We start from the raw sequence: 19,926 nt of genomic DNA on the forward strand, positions 1-19,926 counted from the left end.
CAGGCCCCTCACCTGCACGGGCCTCCTTCACGGCCAGGTGTGCAAATGTGAACACGTGAATTTTTTCTTCATACAGAAGTCCTCGTGGTACAGGGTGGGGCAGAAGCAGGCAGAGGTAAGTGGGTATCAGTAGAAGGGCTGTGGTCCTTCTCATCTATAACTTAGCCGAGCAGGGTGGGGGGGCCCTTCTGTTAGGATCTGGCCGTTACCCAGGCCTCCAGGAGACAGTCTCCGGAAGGGACCCCGGCATACGCCCAGGTAGCTCCACAGATAGACAGACAGACAGAAGAAGACTCAACAAAGAGACCCCAGGACGCGCTTATTCACTGTCTGTCCTATTCTGCAAGTGGGAGAGAAAGGAGTTAAAGGACAGGGTGCCTGGAATTTCACACAGTCTTTAAAAAGAACACAAACATCCTCAATTTATGCCAAACATTCGAGATGTATGTTAATTTTCTGCTTTAATTACTACTATGTTCGAATGAGATTTTTTTTTTTTTTTTATATGACACTCTGAGGTAGCTTTCCAAACAGGAAGAGGTCTTGAAATAGGGACTTTTAGTCAATGTAATGTTATGCATGGAATGATTTTTTTTTCATACAGACTTAATTGTATTGTGACACAAGTTCTTCAATGAGCCCCAGCTCCACACTGCAGGCGCGTCCCTCAGGGACACACCGCCAGGAGGTGCAGATTGCCAAGGTCAATTAAGCTGACGGAGCGGCTCTGTCATAGCCACAGAAGAGCCGCCCACACGCATATGACAAGCATATTTCTCCGTGTTCATAAAGGGATGTCAAGGATGCTGTATTTTAGTGCATAAATGCAAATTAACCCTCCCTAAACAATGCAACAGAAATCACAATGAAGAAGGAAGGTTCGTATTCTGTGTTGGCTTTGAGATGTTATAATAATGATGGGGAGAATTAAAAAAATTCAACATTTATAACAAAATGCTATCTTGAAAACATAGATGGATTCATCTGTGTGCTTGTTGTTTAATTTTGCATAACCTACGAGCCACGAGGACCAAAGCACAATGAAAAAACATGCAAGATGAGGCAACAGTCCTGGTAAACCAAGGCTGAGAGCAAAAATCTCAGCAAGAGCAAATAATCTCTAACTACAGGGCCAGGGGGTCAGAGGTCCGTTTAAGTAAACTAACCTGGGGTAAGAAAGGGACAAGCCGGACAGTGCCTTCAACCGAGAGTAATCAAAGCCTATGGCACAGGTTCTGTCTTCACATCTCCGGCATCGGAGCGTTTGACGCAAGACACTGCCCACTCCCTTAGCACCACGGCACCCACACGAGGATTCGTCACTTTCTCTCATAGCCCCTCAAAAGTCAGCCTTGACCCTGCCCCTTCCTGCTCCTCCAGGACCCCAAGTATCGTCTCTGACTCTCCTTAGAATGTTGCATTTCTCCCAGTCTCCTCTCCTCTCCTTTTGGAAAACTGGTTTTGACATGGTTCTGTTTTTTCACTGCCATACTAACGTCTTTCTTTACCTGATTTCTTACAGCCATTCACACTGACTGCCCAGGGCTTTCACCACCCACTTATTCCTTCCAGTCTGTCCCTGAAGTGAAGACACGGTCTCCACGGTCACCAAGTCCTGTGACCTTGGCCCCCCCCCCACCTTTCTGTCGCATCCAGGGGTGGAATCCCATTACTGTGATCTCTCTTGATTGGCAGGATGTCCCTCCATCTGGGCTCCCCTTATCTATAAACTGTCATTCTTGGGCTTCAAGTCATCCAAAGGACACTCTCTCCTGGTTACTTCGTCCATCTCATTTTTATATCGCCCTCACCTAATGAAGACTATTAAGAAAAGCAAGCTGTATTTATTTTTAAATTTTTAAATATATATATATTTTTATTGATTTTAGACAGAGGAAGGGAGAGATACAAACATGGATGAGAGAGAAACATGGATCGGCTGCCTCCTGCATGCCCCCTCCTGGGGATTGAGCCTGCAACTTGGGCCTGGGCCCTGACCAGGAATCAGTGACCTCCTGGTTCATGGGATTATGCACAACCGCTGAGCCACACTGGCCACCAGCCAGGCAAGCTGTACTTATTGATCCCTTGTGTGAGGCAGGCATGATGCTGGGTATTTCTATATCATATCTCACTTAGACCACAGAACAACTCTACCTAATATAGATATTATCACCCTGAAGACAGCCAATAGGTGGCAGAGCCAGTATTTGAATCCAATTATTTCTGACTCCAAAGTCCTCCTTGTCACTGACTCAGTATGGGGACAACAGAAAGTTAGGAATGTGCCCCAAACAGTCTTTTGGGACTTCACTACTAGGGGCCATAGGAGAAACCAATGAGGGTTAGAGGGACAGCAGAGGATTCTGGTCCTGACCAGCTTTACATATACAGCCTGTAGGTCATCTCTCCTAATGGAACCATCTTTCTTGCCTTTATGTTAAGTTAACCATAAACATTTTCTGTTAAATGAGCAACCGTCTAACCTTTCCTTGAGTTTTGGGAACCACACCTGAGTTGGCACCTTTCCCCTGAATCTAGCCCAATCATTGGAATATAAGGAACTCTAGGCATGTTTTTTGGTTGATAAAATATGAAAAAAGTAATAGCTGTTGTTCCATTATTTAGCACTCACATTATCCCATCTTTATTATTTTCCCGTAGGTCTTATTTCCACAATTAGAGGGTCAGCTCTTTGTGGGGAATAAATACAAATATTTTCCTTTTTTATTTTTAAAGCTTCTAAAATAAAACTTATCCAGTGGCACATACACTGACTGGGGAAGACCAGGCAGTTGGCTAGTTTCTCTTGCTTGATTTAACTATTAGATGTCCCCGCTGCTATGGCTAAATAATGCTCAGTTTGGATAAGCTTGTAGAATCCAGGCAGCGTGAAGATACAGATTTAATTTTCTTCCCCAGGATGCTTGGGACGGGCTGGGGCTCCCCATGTTAAACACAAAGGTGGACGTCAATAACTGCCTGTAGCAACTCCTGTTTCCCGTGTATACTCTGGGGAGTCTCATTCTCATTTCCTAAACTGACCGACTAATCAATTCAGAATTAAACCTGTCCAAGCACTTCACCTTGATTTCCTTATTTCTCTGCAATAATTCCATCTATTTAAAACTCGAAACTCCTTAAAGATCTGATTTTGTTCTACCTGGACGAGAGCTCCTTGCGGAGGCCAGTGTCCTTGAAGGACGCGTGTGGGGACTTGTTTGCAAAGTCTCTGTTGGATCCCCACACGCTGCACTTTGATTTCTTATTTAATATTCAGTGACACCATCTACTTACGACCACAAACTCCTGGAAGGAGGGGCTCATCCTTCCATCTGATTTGGACCATAATCATCATAATTCTATGCACATTTGGGTGCTTAATACTTCTTGATAATTAGGAGGCAGTGAAAAAAAAAGTAGACAGGCTCCCGAAATAGTTTAGACAGGCTTCCCAGTGGAAGAACTTTCCAGAATATGGCGTGAGACTGTGAAGTGATGTAAATAATGACAGAAAGGGGTTAAGAAAAATGTTTACTACAAGATCCCCCACTGGCAGCATTTAAAGCCTAAATAAGAACAGTGGTAAATGATACGACGTGCAGAAACAATATTATTAAAATATAAGCGAATACTGAAAAATATTTTAATTAACAAAATAAATCAAATGGAAAAGATTCCCTAAATGGAGCTTTAAAAGTGAGCCCGCGCGTGTGTGACGGCCGTGACTAATTACGTGGCCGTGCGATGTGTGCTCAATCCCGGCTTGTTTAAATAGCAGGATGCTCATTAGCTGCAGTATATCTGAGAAGCTTCAGTAAACAGTTTAATGGTTTTTATGTTTAACCAATTTCATAAGTTCCTGTAATTTTAGCTTTAGCAGCTCATTAATGTTATTTTTTGATATCCATCTTAGGACTTTGTTTTTCTTCTTTCCCTCGTCGATGGGCTGGCTGTAGGCACCCTTCAGGCACCCTTAAGACATGCAGCAGAATTTCTTTTAAACAAATTTCTGTACCTAAGTAAATGCACAATTCAGGAATAAAATGTCTTGCCCGGCTGCGGTGGCTCAGCGGTTGAGCATCGACCTAGGGTCCAGGAGATCGAGGTTCGATCCCTGGTCAGGGCACATGCCCAGGCTGCAGCTTTAATCTGCAGTCTGATTGCTTACGGGGGGCAACTGATTCGTGTTTCTCTCTCACACTGGTGTTTCTCTCTCTCTCTCAAATCAATTAAAAACATTTTTTAAAAAACCCACAGGTTTTTAATTGTACTTATTTAATTGCATAATTTTCAAGCACTTAAAAACTCACACTAAGTAGCCTCAGCTTAGCAGAATCACACCTGAGGTTGCACAAGCTGTTTCTCATGCTCTCTGAGTTACGTTTCCTGAGGTTTGCTTAGGAAAAGATGCATTTTTCTTACTATTCGAAGTGTCAGTTGTGCAACATAAATTTAGACAGGTGAGCTAAACGATCGTTTCATAGGCGAACCATCCAGAGAACTGCTGGTTCAACACGGCTTCGCTTTTACTGTTTTTGGTGATGCACAGAGTCGCAAGGAGGGGACGATTTTTTGGGTAACATGATGCCATTTCCTCATGGCTCATTTTTTTCCTTCCTGAACCCAGTTAATGAATAAATAAACCACACGGCGACTGTGTCTACTTGTCACGGAGACATCCAGAGGAGAAGTGACAAATTCGGGCCATCAGCCCGCTATCGGGAAGCATTTATCTTGATGACATTCAACATCTGGAAGGTTCCAGACACCGAGATGCCTGATGCCTTGCAGATGAGCCGTCCTGAGGCCCGGCTGAGACCTCCCTCATCTGTTGCATGCATGTGCCTGCAAGTGCCCCCGTCTCAGACACGAGCGTCCTTCTGGCTCGGCTAGAGCAGGACGCCGGGCACAGGCCGGGTTCCTGTGGCTACTGCTGTTAGTGAATCTATGCCCGAGAGAAATCTCTCTCTTATTTTCCTTTCAGTAAATGAAAGAGTTTGCTGTCACATCGACAGCGTGTGCCGGAAGGTAAAGCGTTTGCAAAGGGAAGCCACCAGGAGCCGTGTGTGCGAAACGGTCTACCCCCGGCGACGGGCCGTTCAGCTGGATGCCACACGAAACACTTCCGTTTCCCGCCCCTTCCTCTCAGCGCCCAGAGGAATGACCCGAGCTCGAACTTCCTGGCTGGGTGGATCCAGCGGGGGCTGGACACGGGGGGCCCGACCCACGGTTCTGTTTCCGTCTGTTGGCCGGGCCCCCAGGGTCTGAATCCCTGACGACTGCCCGGGTCACCTTCCCTGTCACACTTCCTTCCTCAGGTCTGACCGAGGAGAGAGCCGATCTTATGGAAGAAACACGGCGGACGCTGGGACAAGACAGAATATGTATTCTGATCATCGGCTTAAATGGGAGATTAATGTTCTTTTCAAATCCCCCACTTTAAAAATAATCCTGTATAAAAAGCATTAAATACCTTTTTAAGCCTCTTAAGTCAAGGCTGCTTGCGTTCCCACCCGAAGGAAATAAACATCTAAGTGAAAACAGCTCCCGGGGAGGAAGCTGGGAGTCCACCCGGCCCCCGGCCCCGGCCGTACCTTGAGGGTCACCGAGGACCGAGCCGAAGGCGCTGATGACCACGTCCGCTTTCAGCTGCACGCTCTGCTCCCCATCCTCGCGCCAGCTCCCCGACTCGTCCTGCTCTGTCCGGACGAACTGCATCCCCACGATTCTCCCCCCTTTCACGATGACCTTCCGTGGGGCCAGGAACGGCAGGAATTCGCACTTCTCTTCCTTGGCGAGCTCCATCTGAACAGAACAGGCAGAAACTGAAGCCGTCTCCTGCACTTCCCACCGCGCTTTCCATCCCGACGGCGCGCTCCGCGGCAGGCGCGGAGACCCCAGAAACCCGCGCGGCGCTTTTGCTCAGCCCAGGCTGGGCCGCGGGCACCGGCCATGTATGCTGTGTAACCCACTGACCACTCGGGAGGCCTTGAGCTGGGGCCGTCCCGTGGGGCCTGGACATCAGGCATCGCATTATGCTGAGCGGAACAGGCCCGTCAGAGAAAGACTGTCCCGTGATCTCACCCAGATGTGGGATCTAACGGACACGACAGACGGGTGAACAAAATAGGTCGAGACACAGAAGCGTGGAGCGGACTGAGGGATCTCGAGGGAAGCGGGGCAGGAGGAGATGAGCCAAAGAGCTTATACGCACATGCGCACAGCCCATGATTAATTACCTCCGAGCCCCCTTAACGATGAAGATGCCTGTGACTGACAGCCCGGGCAACCCGGGCCTGCTGTTTTTATTGTTATAACTAATAAAGTAGAATTATCAGGACAGCCCACTTCTCAGTGCTGAACTAATGGATTCGGGCGCATCCAAGTTAACTCCGTTGCCGTCTTAGCGAATGGAAAGGGGGCAGCCAAGGGCACCAAGGCGCAGTCTAGACACCCCCTTAAATTGCTGCAGAACTAAGTCCTATCTTACGTGGCGGCTACTGGGAAACAGCCTGTGGATGGCAGGCGCTCCCGGCCCCTCGTGCGTGGCGTTGCCATCAGCAGTTTCGCCCCATTCCTCGCAGCAAGGACTGGGCTGCGCAGTCCCGCCCGGCCCACCTTCACCATCACCCGCTCGGCCGGCTGCTGAGCCCTGGCCTTCGCCTGCTTCTAGGGATCCCCAACCACCTGGAGCCCGGAGCGTTCCCGAGGTTCTGTCTGATCCGTCGCCGGCGTTTAATCCTGCGTTTGGGGGGCTTCTGTTCTCCTGTGAAAGTTAGTCTCACCTCTTTAAGCTGCGGGAAATGCTGGGGAATCATTAACAGATTCCCCGTCATCTCAGCGCCCGGCTGCGCTCCCCGAGGACCGCGGCGGCGGAGCCTGAAGGTGTCAGAAGCACGTGTGTGAGGCCACAGGGGAGCCCAAGAGAGGGCCGGGATCGGAGTTACATCAATGCGCTGACGACGCTCGTGTCCTCATCTCATCAAACCCCTCTCCTGTGGCCCGGGCGCCTTCTCAAGGAAGGCGGAGGGCGCCCCCAACCGCCGCTGGGATCGGCACGGAGGGCGCCTCGGGGCAGGGGCCAGCAGCCACAGCCTCACCGGGGAACCTGTCAAAACTGCAAATCCCCAGGCCCACCCAGACCTACTGAGGCAGAACCAGGGCCCAGCAAACTGTTTCAGATCCCCCCAGGTGATCCTGGAGCAAAGGGGGGCTCTGGACCCCAGCGTTAGAGAAAGGGGGTGGGGCGGTCCCTGCAGCGCCCACTGTGGGGCCTCCCAGCTCCGCCCATTACAGCTCGGTGGGATCCAGTCACGCTGTTCCCTGCCACACCCCGCAGCGCGCACGGTCTCAGGCGACCCCACGTCCGCTGCGCCTGGCCTTCGGAATAATTCACAGCTGTCATCCGAGGGCGAGGAGACTGTGCCTTGTTCTGCACGTCCCCCCCTCCGAAACCACTGAACCAGCCTGCACCTGGACGGACACGTGCTGACGGGCCGGAGGGCGAGGCCTCGACCAACAGACGCATCACGTTACTTCCAAATGCACCCAAGAGCCCGAGCGCGTAATACACCATCTGAGAACAATCCCAAAGAGCCCGCTTCTCAGTTTCCACGGACTTTAAAGGGACCGGGTGTGGGTGCAGTCTGTGTGTGTCGGGCTGAGACACAGGAGGGAGAGGGGAGATGCAGAGGAACGAGGGCTGTTAATTCTTCACGTTGGCAACAGTTTGTCTTGGAGTCCACCCTGAAGCAGACGCAGGCCATGAGGCAGGATCGCTCTTAACAGCACGGACGTTGGAGAGGTCCTTGGTGCGCGCACCCAGCTGATTAGTCACAGTCACCTGTGAGCATGAGACGCTTTCAAACCTGTCCTTGACTAATGACTAATTCTAAATGACGCGACATTAGAGCTCTTTCAAAAACAACAACGGCCATCTCCTGGCTCCCCGGTCTGACAGCAGAGGGACTTGACCTCAGTGAGCTGTCGTGACAAGGCCACCTCCCTCCGAGGGACGCTTGCACATTTGGCTTTTGAAAAATTTCACGTCTCAACTGCAACATCCTCCCGATACCCGCAGGTTTTGTGAGGAGTGCCTGCTGCTCCGGATCGGGAGACTCGGCGCAGCCCACGGCCACCGGCTGAGTGCGTGCGAAGGACGTGAGCCCTGCAAGTAGGAGGCGCTTGGGCATCGACGAAGATAAAGTCCTTATTTTAAACAAAGCAGTGTTGTAAGGTCGCTTTCTTTCCCTCTGTCTGAATTAGAAAAACAACTAGGGCCAGTTAGCCCAGAAATTTTCAGATTTGCATTTCACAATTTCAAAAACATGCTAAGAGCCCGGCCGGCCGGCGCGGTTCCGTGGCTGAGCGTCGACCCATGAACCAGGAGGTCGCGGGTTCGATTCCCGGTCGGGGCACATGCCGGGGTTGCGGGTTCGATCCCCAGGGGGGGCGTGCAGGAGGCAGCCGATCAATGACTCTCTCATCATTGATGTTTCTCTCTCTCTCTCCCCCTCTCCCTTCCTCTCTCTGAAATCAATAAAGACATTAAAAAAAAAAAAATCTTTAAAGAACAGAAGAATTTAGACTCAGAGAGGGCTCAGGGCCGGTCTCCTCTCCCCACATCTGCTGCCCGACAAGCCCCCACGCGCGACGCCCCTTTACCTCCTCGGGGACGGCTCTGATGTTCCCGAAGCCTTTTCTGAAGACCACGAACACGCGGCGGGCGCCACAGCGCAGGGCCGAGGTCGCGCAGTCGAAGGCGGTGTCTCCGGCTCCCAGGACGATCACGGCGCCCCCGACCGACGGCAGCGGGGAGCGGCAGGCGCACATGCCTGAGGATGGACAAAAGGAGCCCCGTTTTCACGTGGGGAGGCCACCCCGCGCCTCGGCTCCGAGGATGCGTGTCCTCGGAGCCGAGGGAAATTGCGCCTCGCGGCGCTCGGGAGGGAGCGTGGCTGTCAGTTATGCTGCTTTGCTGGAGGACGGTCTTATTCTCATTTTATAAATATGCCCATATGTGTGGGTCCCAGTCCCAGTCCCCATAATCCACTTTTTTTTCCTTCTAAAAGGGCGGCTACGGCACGTCCTGGAGGGTGCGGGTCCTGATGCCCTGGCGTCAGTTAATGGTCTCTGGGCAAGGAGGTGGCCTGTGTTTTTAACTTGGCTTCGTCACTTTTCCCTGAGTTAGAAGAAGGGCCAGCGACCCTCACGATGGGAGTTAGTCAATCACAGCATTTCAGGAAAGTGTTACGTAGCCGTCACCCTGAGGGACGTCTCACCACAGCCCCGCTTAGATAACCACGCGGGGAACTTCGAAAGTCAGAAACTAACATGCTGAGGAAGTGTCCTTTAGGTACCCGAAGAATTTCTTAAACTATGTTTTCAATAGTTAAAATAGAACTTTTTCCTGTTTACCACATTTCTATGTTTTTTGCTTTTTTAAAAAATAAAACTGAGCGTGACCGGAGAAATGACCTTCTACACGCGCATTTCTCAAGAGCACCTGTGCGGAGACCTGACGTCCATGCGAAAGGCATGTTCTCCGTGCCTTGAAGTGGGAGTGTGGTATTGGATTAAATAACACCAGTGATGAGATAAATTACTATAATTTTTGAAATGGCATCATGGACAGCATGGGCCTGTCATTTCAGTAAAGTGCAATCATTTCGCTTGGAAGAGTCTGTGTTGGGATGAATCGGCCCCTGTATACGTCACGGGACTAGGACCTTCCTCAGAAAGCGTCCCAGCCACACCCGTCCTGTTCTCCTGGAAGGAGGGAGGTGGGGGTGCGGGGTGCCCACCTTCACCTGTAAACGTCTACAGAACAGTCGAGTAGAGAAAGGTTATTTTTTTTTTTTTAATTTTGGGAGAAAACTAACTTTTTATCTTTCCTGCATGCAATTAGATGTCAAATAGGCTTTTAAAATATCTATGTTTAAAGGATTTCGATGACCTGTTTTTAGAGAACACATTGCAGCTTCTTTCTCATCAAGACCCGATTCCAGTCCAGATAAAGCAAAGGACCGTGTTAGCTCCGGGCGGTTCCCGGGGCCCAGGGAGCGACATCACACAGACGCCACGTACGAGGCGTCTATTAAAGCGCTTTAACTTCACAAGTTCACTGCTCTAGAAGGGACACTCTTTCCGCCCGCTTGGACACAAACGATAGGGTCATTTGTCCACTTTTAAAATGAAAAAAAATTAAATGCAAGAATTCCCAAACTGAAGCCCTGCCATTTCTTCCGAGAACATCTTCCAACGTGTGTCTGCGACTCTCTTCCTCTGAAGCAATTTCTCATGACGCAGCTCAGTCCTGCGTGTACGACAGGACAGGCCTCACGACGACGCGTGACTGACGTGTGGACAGAACACAGCACACGGGCAGATCGGGCCCTCTTCTTCTTTATATCAGTGCTATGAAGGGATGATTTGAGCAACGTCCCGCTGAGCCTGGATTTAAGGTAAATTTATAATAATATAGCAGCACAGGGACCATCGGGAGTAGAAGACGACATGTTCTACCTGCTTTACTGCCTTTGGCTACGAGAGGCAGAAAGTCCTTGGATGTGTAAAACCCCTGCTCCTGCGTCAGGCCGTGGAAGATGGGGTCCTTATTGGGTTCCGGCAAACCTAGGAAACAAAATTTATAAAATGCCATTAGCAGGCGGAGAAACTTTTCCTATTAGTTTAAAAAGCAGCAAGCTGCAATCCTTGATGGGTTCTTAGGGGGGAAAAAATCTATAAGCGAATCAGATATGAGGAAACTGAGGCACAGGAAGAGGGAGGAAGGCTGCTGGGGGCCAGGGCGCAGGCGGGCGGCAATGCCCGCTTCCAACCTGACGGTCCGCTGCAGAGTCTACGCTTTAACCGCAAAGTGCTGCCCTTTTCACGCGTGAGGTTGGAATGAAGCCCTGACACACGGTGACGCTACCTAACGAGTGGGGTCTAAATGAATCATTCCACATCCAGCGTTCAGCGCTGCTCGCAGGCTAGACATGCGCGCCCGACTCAGGACGGGGGAGGCCGGGTCCCCGCCTGGGGGCAGGAGGAGGCCGAGGCCGCCCTGGGCCGCAGCTCCCTCGTGACTCTTGTCTCGGGGACAATTCCTTTCCGCAACGTTCTCCTCACGTGCATCCCCTCGGTGGCCTGCCGGTGACTTTCCCGTATCTGACACTCTTTGGAATACGCATCTCTGCTTTGTTTTCCTCTGGAGCAACTACGGAATAAATAACCGCTGTGTGCGCAGTAAGTTAAGTTGCGCACACTTCAGTTAGCACGAACAAGATATTAAATACTCTGCCTCCTGCTGTGTCTGGTCAGGAGCGGAGGAGGCGTGAGCTCTCCGGGCCGGGTCTCCGCAGCCGCGGTCGGTCGGACGCGGTTAGGCGTCTCAGATTTCGTGTCTGCCCGTGTTCCTTTCCCGGGTCACTTGCTCGGTGTTAATCGAATTGAGCAAGCACTGGTGCGACGCCGCTCGTTCTCGGAGACACGCGCTTGAGCGACGGCTGAGCCACCGCGGGGAAGACAGTGATCACACAGACCTGTCACTGGGGGGGCCTCACGGTCCCCGGGAAGGGGAGAGCCCAGCGCAGGACACGGCGCCGGCCCCGGTGCTCTGGGACGGGAACCTCCCTGCAGGCGCCTCAGTCCTCGGTATCTCACGCCCACGCTTTCTCCACAAGCAGATGTTAGGAGACACGATCCCACCGAGCAGGTCACTCCTCTCAAGTTGGCTGGCTGGGGGGGACCAAACGCAGCTAGCGGCCAACATCCTGCATTTCTCTCTTTTCCAAGAATTTTGTATCTGAGATCCCACTTTCTCCTGGAAGAAGGGGGCGTGTCGTGCGACCTCAGTCCTCACGGTCGGAGCCCGGCTTCTCGGTCCTCCCTGTCTAAGCCTCATGTGGGGACAGGCGGACACGCGGGATAATATTAAAATTGCAGACGAAAGGGAGACTCGTCAAACAGGCTCACGGAGGGACGCCGGGCTGTGTACCACGGCTCTCCCCCCGAGCCTTTGTTAAAGCAACGTCCCCGTGTGACCATTCCTTTTCTTTATTTTTGTTTATTTAGTCTTGCAAACATATCTTCATGCCAACGGGCTTATTTCTATAACTATTTCCAAACAAGTGCATCTTAAATAAGAGGGAAACCTCTGAGTCAGACTTTCTGCATGAAAATTCCAGTTCTGAGGCGCACAGGCCACCCGGACCTTGGGCAGGTCAATCTTTCTTTGTCAGGACACAAAGCAACAATGTACATAAAGCTCTCGGCACAGATGTGAGGTGAATGTTTCCTTTCATTTGTATCCTCTCCCTAAAAGCCTTGATTTATGGAATGAAACATTTGGATACACGTGAATTAAGCAATTAAACGTTCATCTAAACCATGATACACACGACTGACGTCACACACTGAGGCGGTCGGTGCGGACAGGTGGGCGGCGAGTCCGTGAAACAGCGTCTTTGGCTGGACTGAGAGGCTGTGGCCAGACGAGGGGCTCCTAACCCCATCCATTCTGCACAACACAATGGCCGCCAGCCACGCGAGCCTCAAGGCCGGGGAAGCGGCAAGGCTAAGACCCCCGATGGTCACTGCGTCCTTCAAACTGGAGGGGGTCACACCTTGCTCCAGAGGGCCCTGGCCCAAGGCCCAGAGAACCGGGTGCCCGTCTCATTATTTCCCCTCTCCAGCTGCACCTGGGTCAAATTACTATGGTGACACCCCAATTCCTTAATTTTGGAATGAATACAGCCCTGCCTGATGTAGGGGGTTTTCCGAAAACGAGGGAGAGATGTGCACATAAAAACACTCTGGTAAATCTACAAGGACCTTCAAACGCTGGGCATCATTACTGTCTTGGGCAAAATATAAAAACAACGGAAAATAAAGACTCACATGACAAAAAGGTTTGTAGTAAACCCTTTCAAAGACAAAATATATTGCGACTAATCACAAGAAGCCTTTTAAATGGGTGCCTATGAGATGTGTAAATGGAGGTATAAAATCATAAATATATGTATCTATTAACAGAGAGGGTACCCCCCCAAAATGTGTACACACTTTAATAGCCGATAGCTCTAGGTCCTATTACATTTTGAAAATAAAATGTATTTTTATAAACATTGTATATACACTGTGTATACATTTTTGGGGGACACCCTGTATGTATCTAATTAATACCTATTAGAAGAGGTAAACTTTTCTGTATCAAGCCCAGACACCTGGGGTTCCAACAGAGAAGTAAAACACCCCTTTCAAGGCCTAGCATTCCGCGGCGCCCCAATGGGTCACAAAGCTCTTCACCTGTCACTTAAAGATCATTTATACAACTCAAAGGATTTGTATCTTATTTTCAAGGGACGACAGTGCCAGATGGGTTATAATTCTAGGATCTATATATCGATTGGAAAGAAAACAGATCAATGATCCCCTATTGTGCTTCTTTTCCCAATAAACCCCCTCATTTTTCTCCCGGCGCCCCACTGTAAGCACACTTAGTTCTGAGTATTCGGACTGAATTCAGAAAGGACGGGGTGATTCGATATAACACGCGCGAAATCAGATCACCTTGCATCACAACAGTGTTCATTTCATCGATCTTTCAAATCCCCATTAAACATCTGCTTCGTGTGACTGTTGTCTACGTTCTCTCTACGTGTGACCAGATGCATTAGTGGTGTGCAGCACACAATCGGTCAGAGCGTAACAAGATAAAATGTTATGGATGGAGTCACCACCTCCAATCGCGGTTTTTCCCCCCAACACATAAGGTTATTTTTCTGTGCGGAAACATAGAATAATGAAGCCCAGAGCCAAGAGGAGAACAGCGCTCAGGCAATTTTGAAAATCTGATAGATGCTGAAATAAGGTCCTCGCTTTGTATTTAATTTGTAAGACAAGAAAATTTAAAAAGCACTGAAGGAGGGAATAAAATAAGAAAAGGTGATAATTCTACAAAGTTAAGTTAAAAATGTATTTCAGTTCACGTTTATAACTTCCTGTAGAAAATATGCACCAGTTCGATCACATTGACGAGACCGGGTCACACGACTTTGTATTAGAACTTAATACCGGGCCCCGAGGTGGAGCGCAGGCCTCAGATGAGAAACAATGTGAACACGGGAAGGAAACAGTGCTGACCAGGTAACACATGACACAGCTGAGCCTAAGCAGCTTAAATCATGGAGGGCTTGTTATTTGGATACTTGTATCTGGATACTTGTCATAAAGTATCCAGTGATTCCATGTAACAAACTAAGAATGTGATTCCTTTCCAGTCTCATAATTTTTACTTTCTTTACACATTTGGAAAAAATATAGAGACTTTATTTTAATTAATAAAACAAGGCCCAAGGATTCCAAGATGGGCAAAATATCCTGGAGTGTATTTCACTTTCCTGACGAATAAATTTCTATGCCCAGGAACCACCATATCTACTGTTCTCTCTATACAAAGGGACAAATAAAACAACCCCAACGACAAAATTTTGGATTAGAAGATAAAGTATTTTTCTTTATGATTTTGTGGTTTTCCAATATTCTCCTAATTAGTGGAAGTTATTTTAATAATTAAAATTATATCTTAGTAGAAACGTAGGTCTTGTTAAACCTCTTCTAGGAAAGACATTGACGTGATTTCCTACAACTGCCACAGGCTCCTCCCCGCCCGTTTGGTATTGTTTGCTAACGTATGATTTACCTCTTGGGCCCTTTCTCTTTTACTTACCCCACTCCCTTCTTTTTTCTCTTTTCATTTGGCTCTTGCTATAAAACAATTTCCTTACATTTTAATCCTCACATTGAGAAGCAAAGACAAAAAAAAACATGGGATTCTTAGATGGTGCTAGGAAATTACCGTTTAGGACTATGCACGTATACTATATTCCAAAGTAAAGAAATCGTTAATAATGGAAGACGAAAAAGGAACAGTTATATTACAGAATAAATCTACCAGGCTTACAAAGAAAACAAATTTGCAACAGCCACCTGCTGTGGAGATGAGGCAGTAATCTCAGCAGCGGGGAGTGAAAGGGGCCAGGAGAGAAAATACAAAAGCACAGACATTAAAAAAGTAATTAAAACACTTATCTCCATCGACATACGTAACGGAAAACACCCTCCGCCAGCCACCTAGAAACACGGGCTGGTGAGCTGCACGGCGGGAGAGGCGTTCCGGCCGCCACACACGCATTCTGCAGAGGGCGAGGCCCCCTAAGACCCTGCCCTCGGAGCCTTTCTAACGTGTTCATCACCAGCGCACGCAGCTCACACTCACCGTGTGGCATTAGTGACTTTCTCAAAGGTATTTTTAAAAATTGTACCTCTACATTTTTTATGCAAATACATTCTTAACTACAGGCACCGGCAACCCTCTTATTGGTAATTGCTCTCGTGACTTTTACAACTGTATCGTGAGGCTGAGGTGTTCTGCACATCAACAGTTTTATGCAATGATTTTTTAACATAACATGCATTTAGATAATGCACTTAAACGGTTTCCTTTAGAGCCAAGCTAATGTTAGCTACAGTCCTGAAATGCAAAGGGGTGAAACACAATCATGGATTTGAATTGCTCCAGTAAGCTCGGGCCCTCGCAGCTCTGCAAAGTGAGACAAGGCAAGCCCGAGGAAGCAAAGGCAGTTTTCAAACAAAGACCAGGCACCCAATGGGCCTGGAGACCCCCGAGGTGCTGGAGCTCCTGGCTCTCCCACCCCGGGGAGTCTCACCGCGTGCCCGGGAGGCAGTGCAGAGCTGCTGGGTCCCAGTCAGATGCCTCTCAGGGACTCGGAGTCTGTTACCTACTAGCTACGCGCTATAAGTACACAGCCAAGCTACTAAACTTTATTGACATTTAAAAATATATATATAGCCCGGCCGGGCGTGGCTCAGCAGTTGAGCGTCGACCTGGGATCCAGGCGATCGCGGTTCGATTCCCGGTCAGGGCACATGCCTGGGTTGTGGGCTCGATCAATGACTCTCTCATCATTGATGTTTCTGTCTCTCTCCCTCTCCTTTCCTCTCTCTGAAATCAATAAAGATATATTTAAAAATAAATAAATTAATTAAATTAAAAAAAATGAAGAGGCTGATCTTTTAAAAAAAATAAAAATTAAATTAAAAAATATATATATCTTTATTGATTTCAGAGAGAAGCAGGGAGAGAGATAAAAACATCAATGATGAGAGAGTCATTGATCGATTGGCTGCCTCCTGCGCACCCCCGACTGAGGATTGAGCCCAGGACCCGGGCATGTGCCCTGACCGGGGATTGAACCTCGATCTCCTAGATCCTAGGTCGATGCTCCACCGCGGAGCTACACCCGGCCGGGCCAAGCTGCCAGACGTTAAACCTCTGTTTCCTGATCTTTAAAAATAGAAGTTACAAAAATGCACTTCTTTATAGAACTGCTGCTGGGACACGTCAGCGTAACACAGCTACATATTGTTGTAAGTACTGAATTTTACAGGTGGAAAGAGCAGTTCACGTCATAGATCTTGGTTACACCACCGCGTCACTCTCTTAGCTGCAGTGATTTTCACAACGCTGGGTCGTTTCACCTTAATTGTGTATTTTCCTCTCACACTCAAATGATACATTTCTGTGCCAGTTCATCTTACTCTAAATCACAACTATAATTTTATAAATTTTACAAGAAAATACTTAATAGATCTTTTCCCCAAAAAATATGTACAATAAAAGAAAAATAAAGTATTTCCATGCCTAAATATACTTGGAATGTCCTCGCTGCCAGTGACTCGTGGCTGAGTAAGCGTCTTGGAGTTAACGTACGTTTCCAGGCATTCAGAAGCCTCCACAAGGTAATCGCTTCCCCAAAGACACGCTTGACGGACGGTCGTGGTCAACAATTTCAGAAACACGAGGTTGACTTCCTTGGGCCTGCTTGTTTATCCACAAAACAGGCAGATTCTCTGGAAGCAGAGTCGGAACCTCACCTCGGCCAGGGTTTTCAAGGCGCCCAAGACTATCGATAAAACGTGTCCTGCACACGTGCGCACTTTATCCTGTGTGCGTGCAGCGGGCACACGCTTTCCTGTCCGTTCTCCCAGGAGCCCGTGTCTCACGCGGGGGTAAGACGAACCACTCGCCGAGGTTAAATCAGTCACTCCGCCCCATTCACCCAGACGCCCTTCCAAGTCAGGGGGTGGGGTCGGAAAGGCCAGAAAGCGACTGATCACCACTCCTGCGGTCACTCGGCCACGAAGGAAGCGCAGTCGCGTCCGCACGCGCCCGTGTGCTGGTCCTGGTGGGAGGGGGGTAATAAACAGGCCTGACAGCCGGCCTACGGTGCTCACTCTGCTCCACCAGATTAGCTGTGTCGCCTTGAATAATCAGTTACTTAAATTTTAAGTTTCAGTGCCCGTATCTATGAAACCTGCCTGGAGGGAGATGAGATAAGATATCTCAGTAGCGTGATAATTGCGTCACGCAGTGGCTGGCGTAGGACAAATGCTAATAAGTGAATTGACTTTTATGGATTTTAAACTTTAAAAAATCCTATTATTTTTACACTTGTACTTTCCTTGATATTTAACACAGTTATAGCATAAAACACCATAACCGCCACCACAGCGATAACAGAACTACAGATAATTTATGTAAACTCGGTGGCAGATAAAATTTCCTTAAATATTAGCCACTAACCATACAAAGCGTGGCAGGTTCAAGGTACACTCATTACAATCTATTCTAAAACTCTGTTACATAAAAAAGCCAAACAAAAATATAGTCTATGGTGCTCCCCTTTTAGATCTGGACGCCAGCTGTGGTTTTTTCCCCTGTTCTTACCAGAGGACATGGGTATTGATTTTAGAGAAGGGGAGAGACGCCGATGTGAGAGAGAAACATCAGCTGGTCGCTTTCTGTACACCCCTGGACCGGGGATCAAACCGGCAAACCAGGCCTGTGCCCTGACCGGGAATCGAACCGGCGACCTTTCAGTGCCAGGACGATGCTTGACCAACTGAGCCTCTCAGCCGGGCCGGCCCGGCATCTTCCTGACCGACTGCAGATGCCAAACTGAGGTGCAGGGCAGGAAAATCACCTTTCTCAAGTCTTACAGCTAATTAGCGCCAAAGCCAGATTGAATCCACGAAAACTCTGACGTGCCGCGTTTCTTCCTTCGTTACGTAAAATACATACTGAGGACGGAATATACATCTTTACTATTAGAAACTAGAAAGGAGTTTCACCTAGTCTCTGAAAATGAAGCAGATAATCATCTGTGGGCCTTAAATTCTCTGAATGTTAACACAGTCGTTTTTATTCACAAGAAAGAAAAGAAAAAAAACATGCTTTAAAGAACTGTAGGTAATTATTCACACATCAGCCCACCTACGCTACGTTTGGAAGTGATTTTTAAGTAAACCCTGCCTCTTACATCTGCCTGACGCCTTGTGAAAGGATCTTCGAGCCTATTCATTCAAAGCCCAGATCTCCAACGACAACCCTGCCGTCAGCTCGCTTTCAGGAAAGGGTAATAATTAAAGCGTTATTTTTCCTCCCTTCCCTGCGCGTCGTGTGACCTATGTTAAATCAACTATCAAATTTTCATTCATTATTTCTACATGAAGGGTTTTGGCAGCTCAAAAAAAAATTATAAATCTTCATTTGTCAAATCGAAACTACACCTGCCCGCATGGCCGTCAGGGCTCATAGCCGCATCCTTTACAGATAGCGAAACGTCGCCAAGCCGCAGGGCCCGCCCCCCGCCTCGGGCGACCCTGGCATCGATCGCGTCTGTAACCTGTAAGTGCGCAGTTAGGGAGAACAGAAGGTAAGCGCCGCCCTCGTTAACCGAATCGAGCTGTGATGCCGGGGCCGGCTCCCCTGTGTGGCCCGTGATCAATTTTAATCTCCGGACCACGGATAAAAGAAGGCAGACCCCTGCTTCTGGATTCATCTTGAAAGAGATTATAGATTCGTCTGCCTGCAGCGGGAACCAAAGGTTTAATTGAACTCGCAGCCCAGGAAAAAATACGTCCGCGTGATCGTTCCTCCTCACGGCCCTCCCCGCGTCCAGGGCCCCTACTGACCAAGGGGACGCCGAGGCGGCACCCGCGACGGGCGAACAGGCAGGCGGCCTCTGCAGGCCCTGGGCCGGCTGACCACAGGAGGCGTGTGCGTGACACAGACTGTAGGTGCACCGCACAGTCACGCCACGGCGCCCGCAGGAGACCCACCTCCGCCTGTTGGTCTGTCTGTGTGACCTGTGTGTGTTTCAGGATTTGTAATAATAAAAACCGTGCAGCTTCATCAAAAAGACGAATCGCAGACATGTCTGGGCTCCTCTAAGGGTCGGAACCACTCCCGAGGACCAGCAGGTAGAGCTGCCCCGGGAGAACGGCCTCGCCCCTGCTGTCCTGTCTCCCTGACCTCACAGAAAGACAGAAGCCACCGAGCGTCCACCGGCGGCCGTCATCCGGAATGAGCGGGGCCGAGGGTCCGCCCATCAGCCCGCCCACCACCAAGCGCCAGTGTTTTTCCTTGAAAATTATGACCCCGTGGAAACGATGGAAATGCTGTCTCGGCAGCTCACGGGCACCTCCCCGAGTGCCCCGTGGTCCGCGACCGCCAAGGAAGGCGGCCTCCTAATGAAGTCACACAACGCACGTCGCCACCAAGCGGCGGATGGTATCCCACCCGCTTTAGCTTTCGTGTCCGCATGGAAAACGCCTCCCGAAACCCCAGGACAAACTGTGCGACCGCAATGGGGCCAGCTTCCGCTGCCCCGCCCTCCGCCACCCCGTGCGGGACAAGGCTGGGGTTTACCCCCAGCTTCCTTCCCACAAACGTGAACCTTGAAAACAGGGTCGGCCGAGGGCAAGACAAAACCACACGATGCTCGTCCATGAAGAGAGGAGGTCGACCAGTTGCCTCCTGTATGCACCTGGACCGGG

General features: G+C 49.4%; 1 protein-coding gene across 1 annotated transcript in view; it reads right to left on the bottom strand.

The window, feature by feature from the left end:
- The window catches only part of DPYD (dihydropyrimidine dehydrogenase), a 316,316-nt gene that overhangs the window by 159,601 nt on the left and 136,789 nt on the right, over positions 1–19,926 (bottom strand). Inside the window, exons 9-11 of the mRNA XM_081122318.1 lie at positions 10,528–10,635; positions 8,668–8,837; positions 5,598–5,808 (exon numbers count right to left, since the gene is read on the bottom strand). Of these exons, the coding sequence (XP_080978444.1) occupies positions 5,598–5,808; positions 8,668–8,837; positions 10,528–10,635 (489 nt within the window). The remainder of the gene's footprint in view (positions 1–5,597; positions 5,809–8,667; positions 8,838–10,527; positions 10,636–19,926) is intronic.

Source organism: Miniopterus schreibersii (assembly GCF_964146895.1).
Source record: "Miniopterus schreibersii genome assembly, chromosome: 19".
Taxonomy (NCBI): domain Eukaryota; kingdom Metazoa; phylum Chordata; class Mammalia; order Chiroptera; family Miniopteridae; genus Miniopterus; species Miniopterus schreibersii.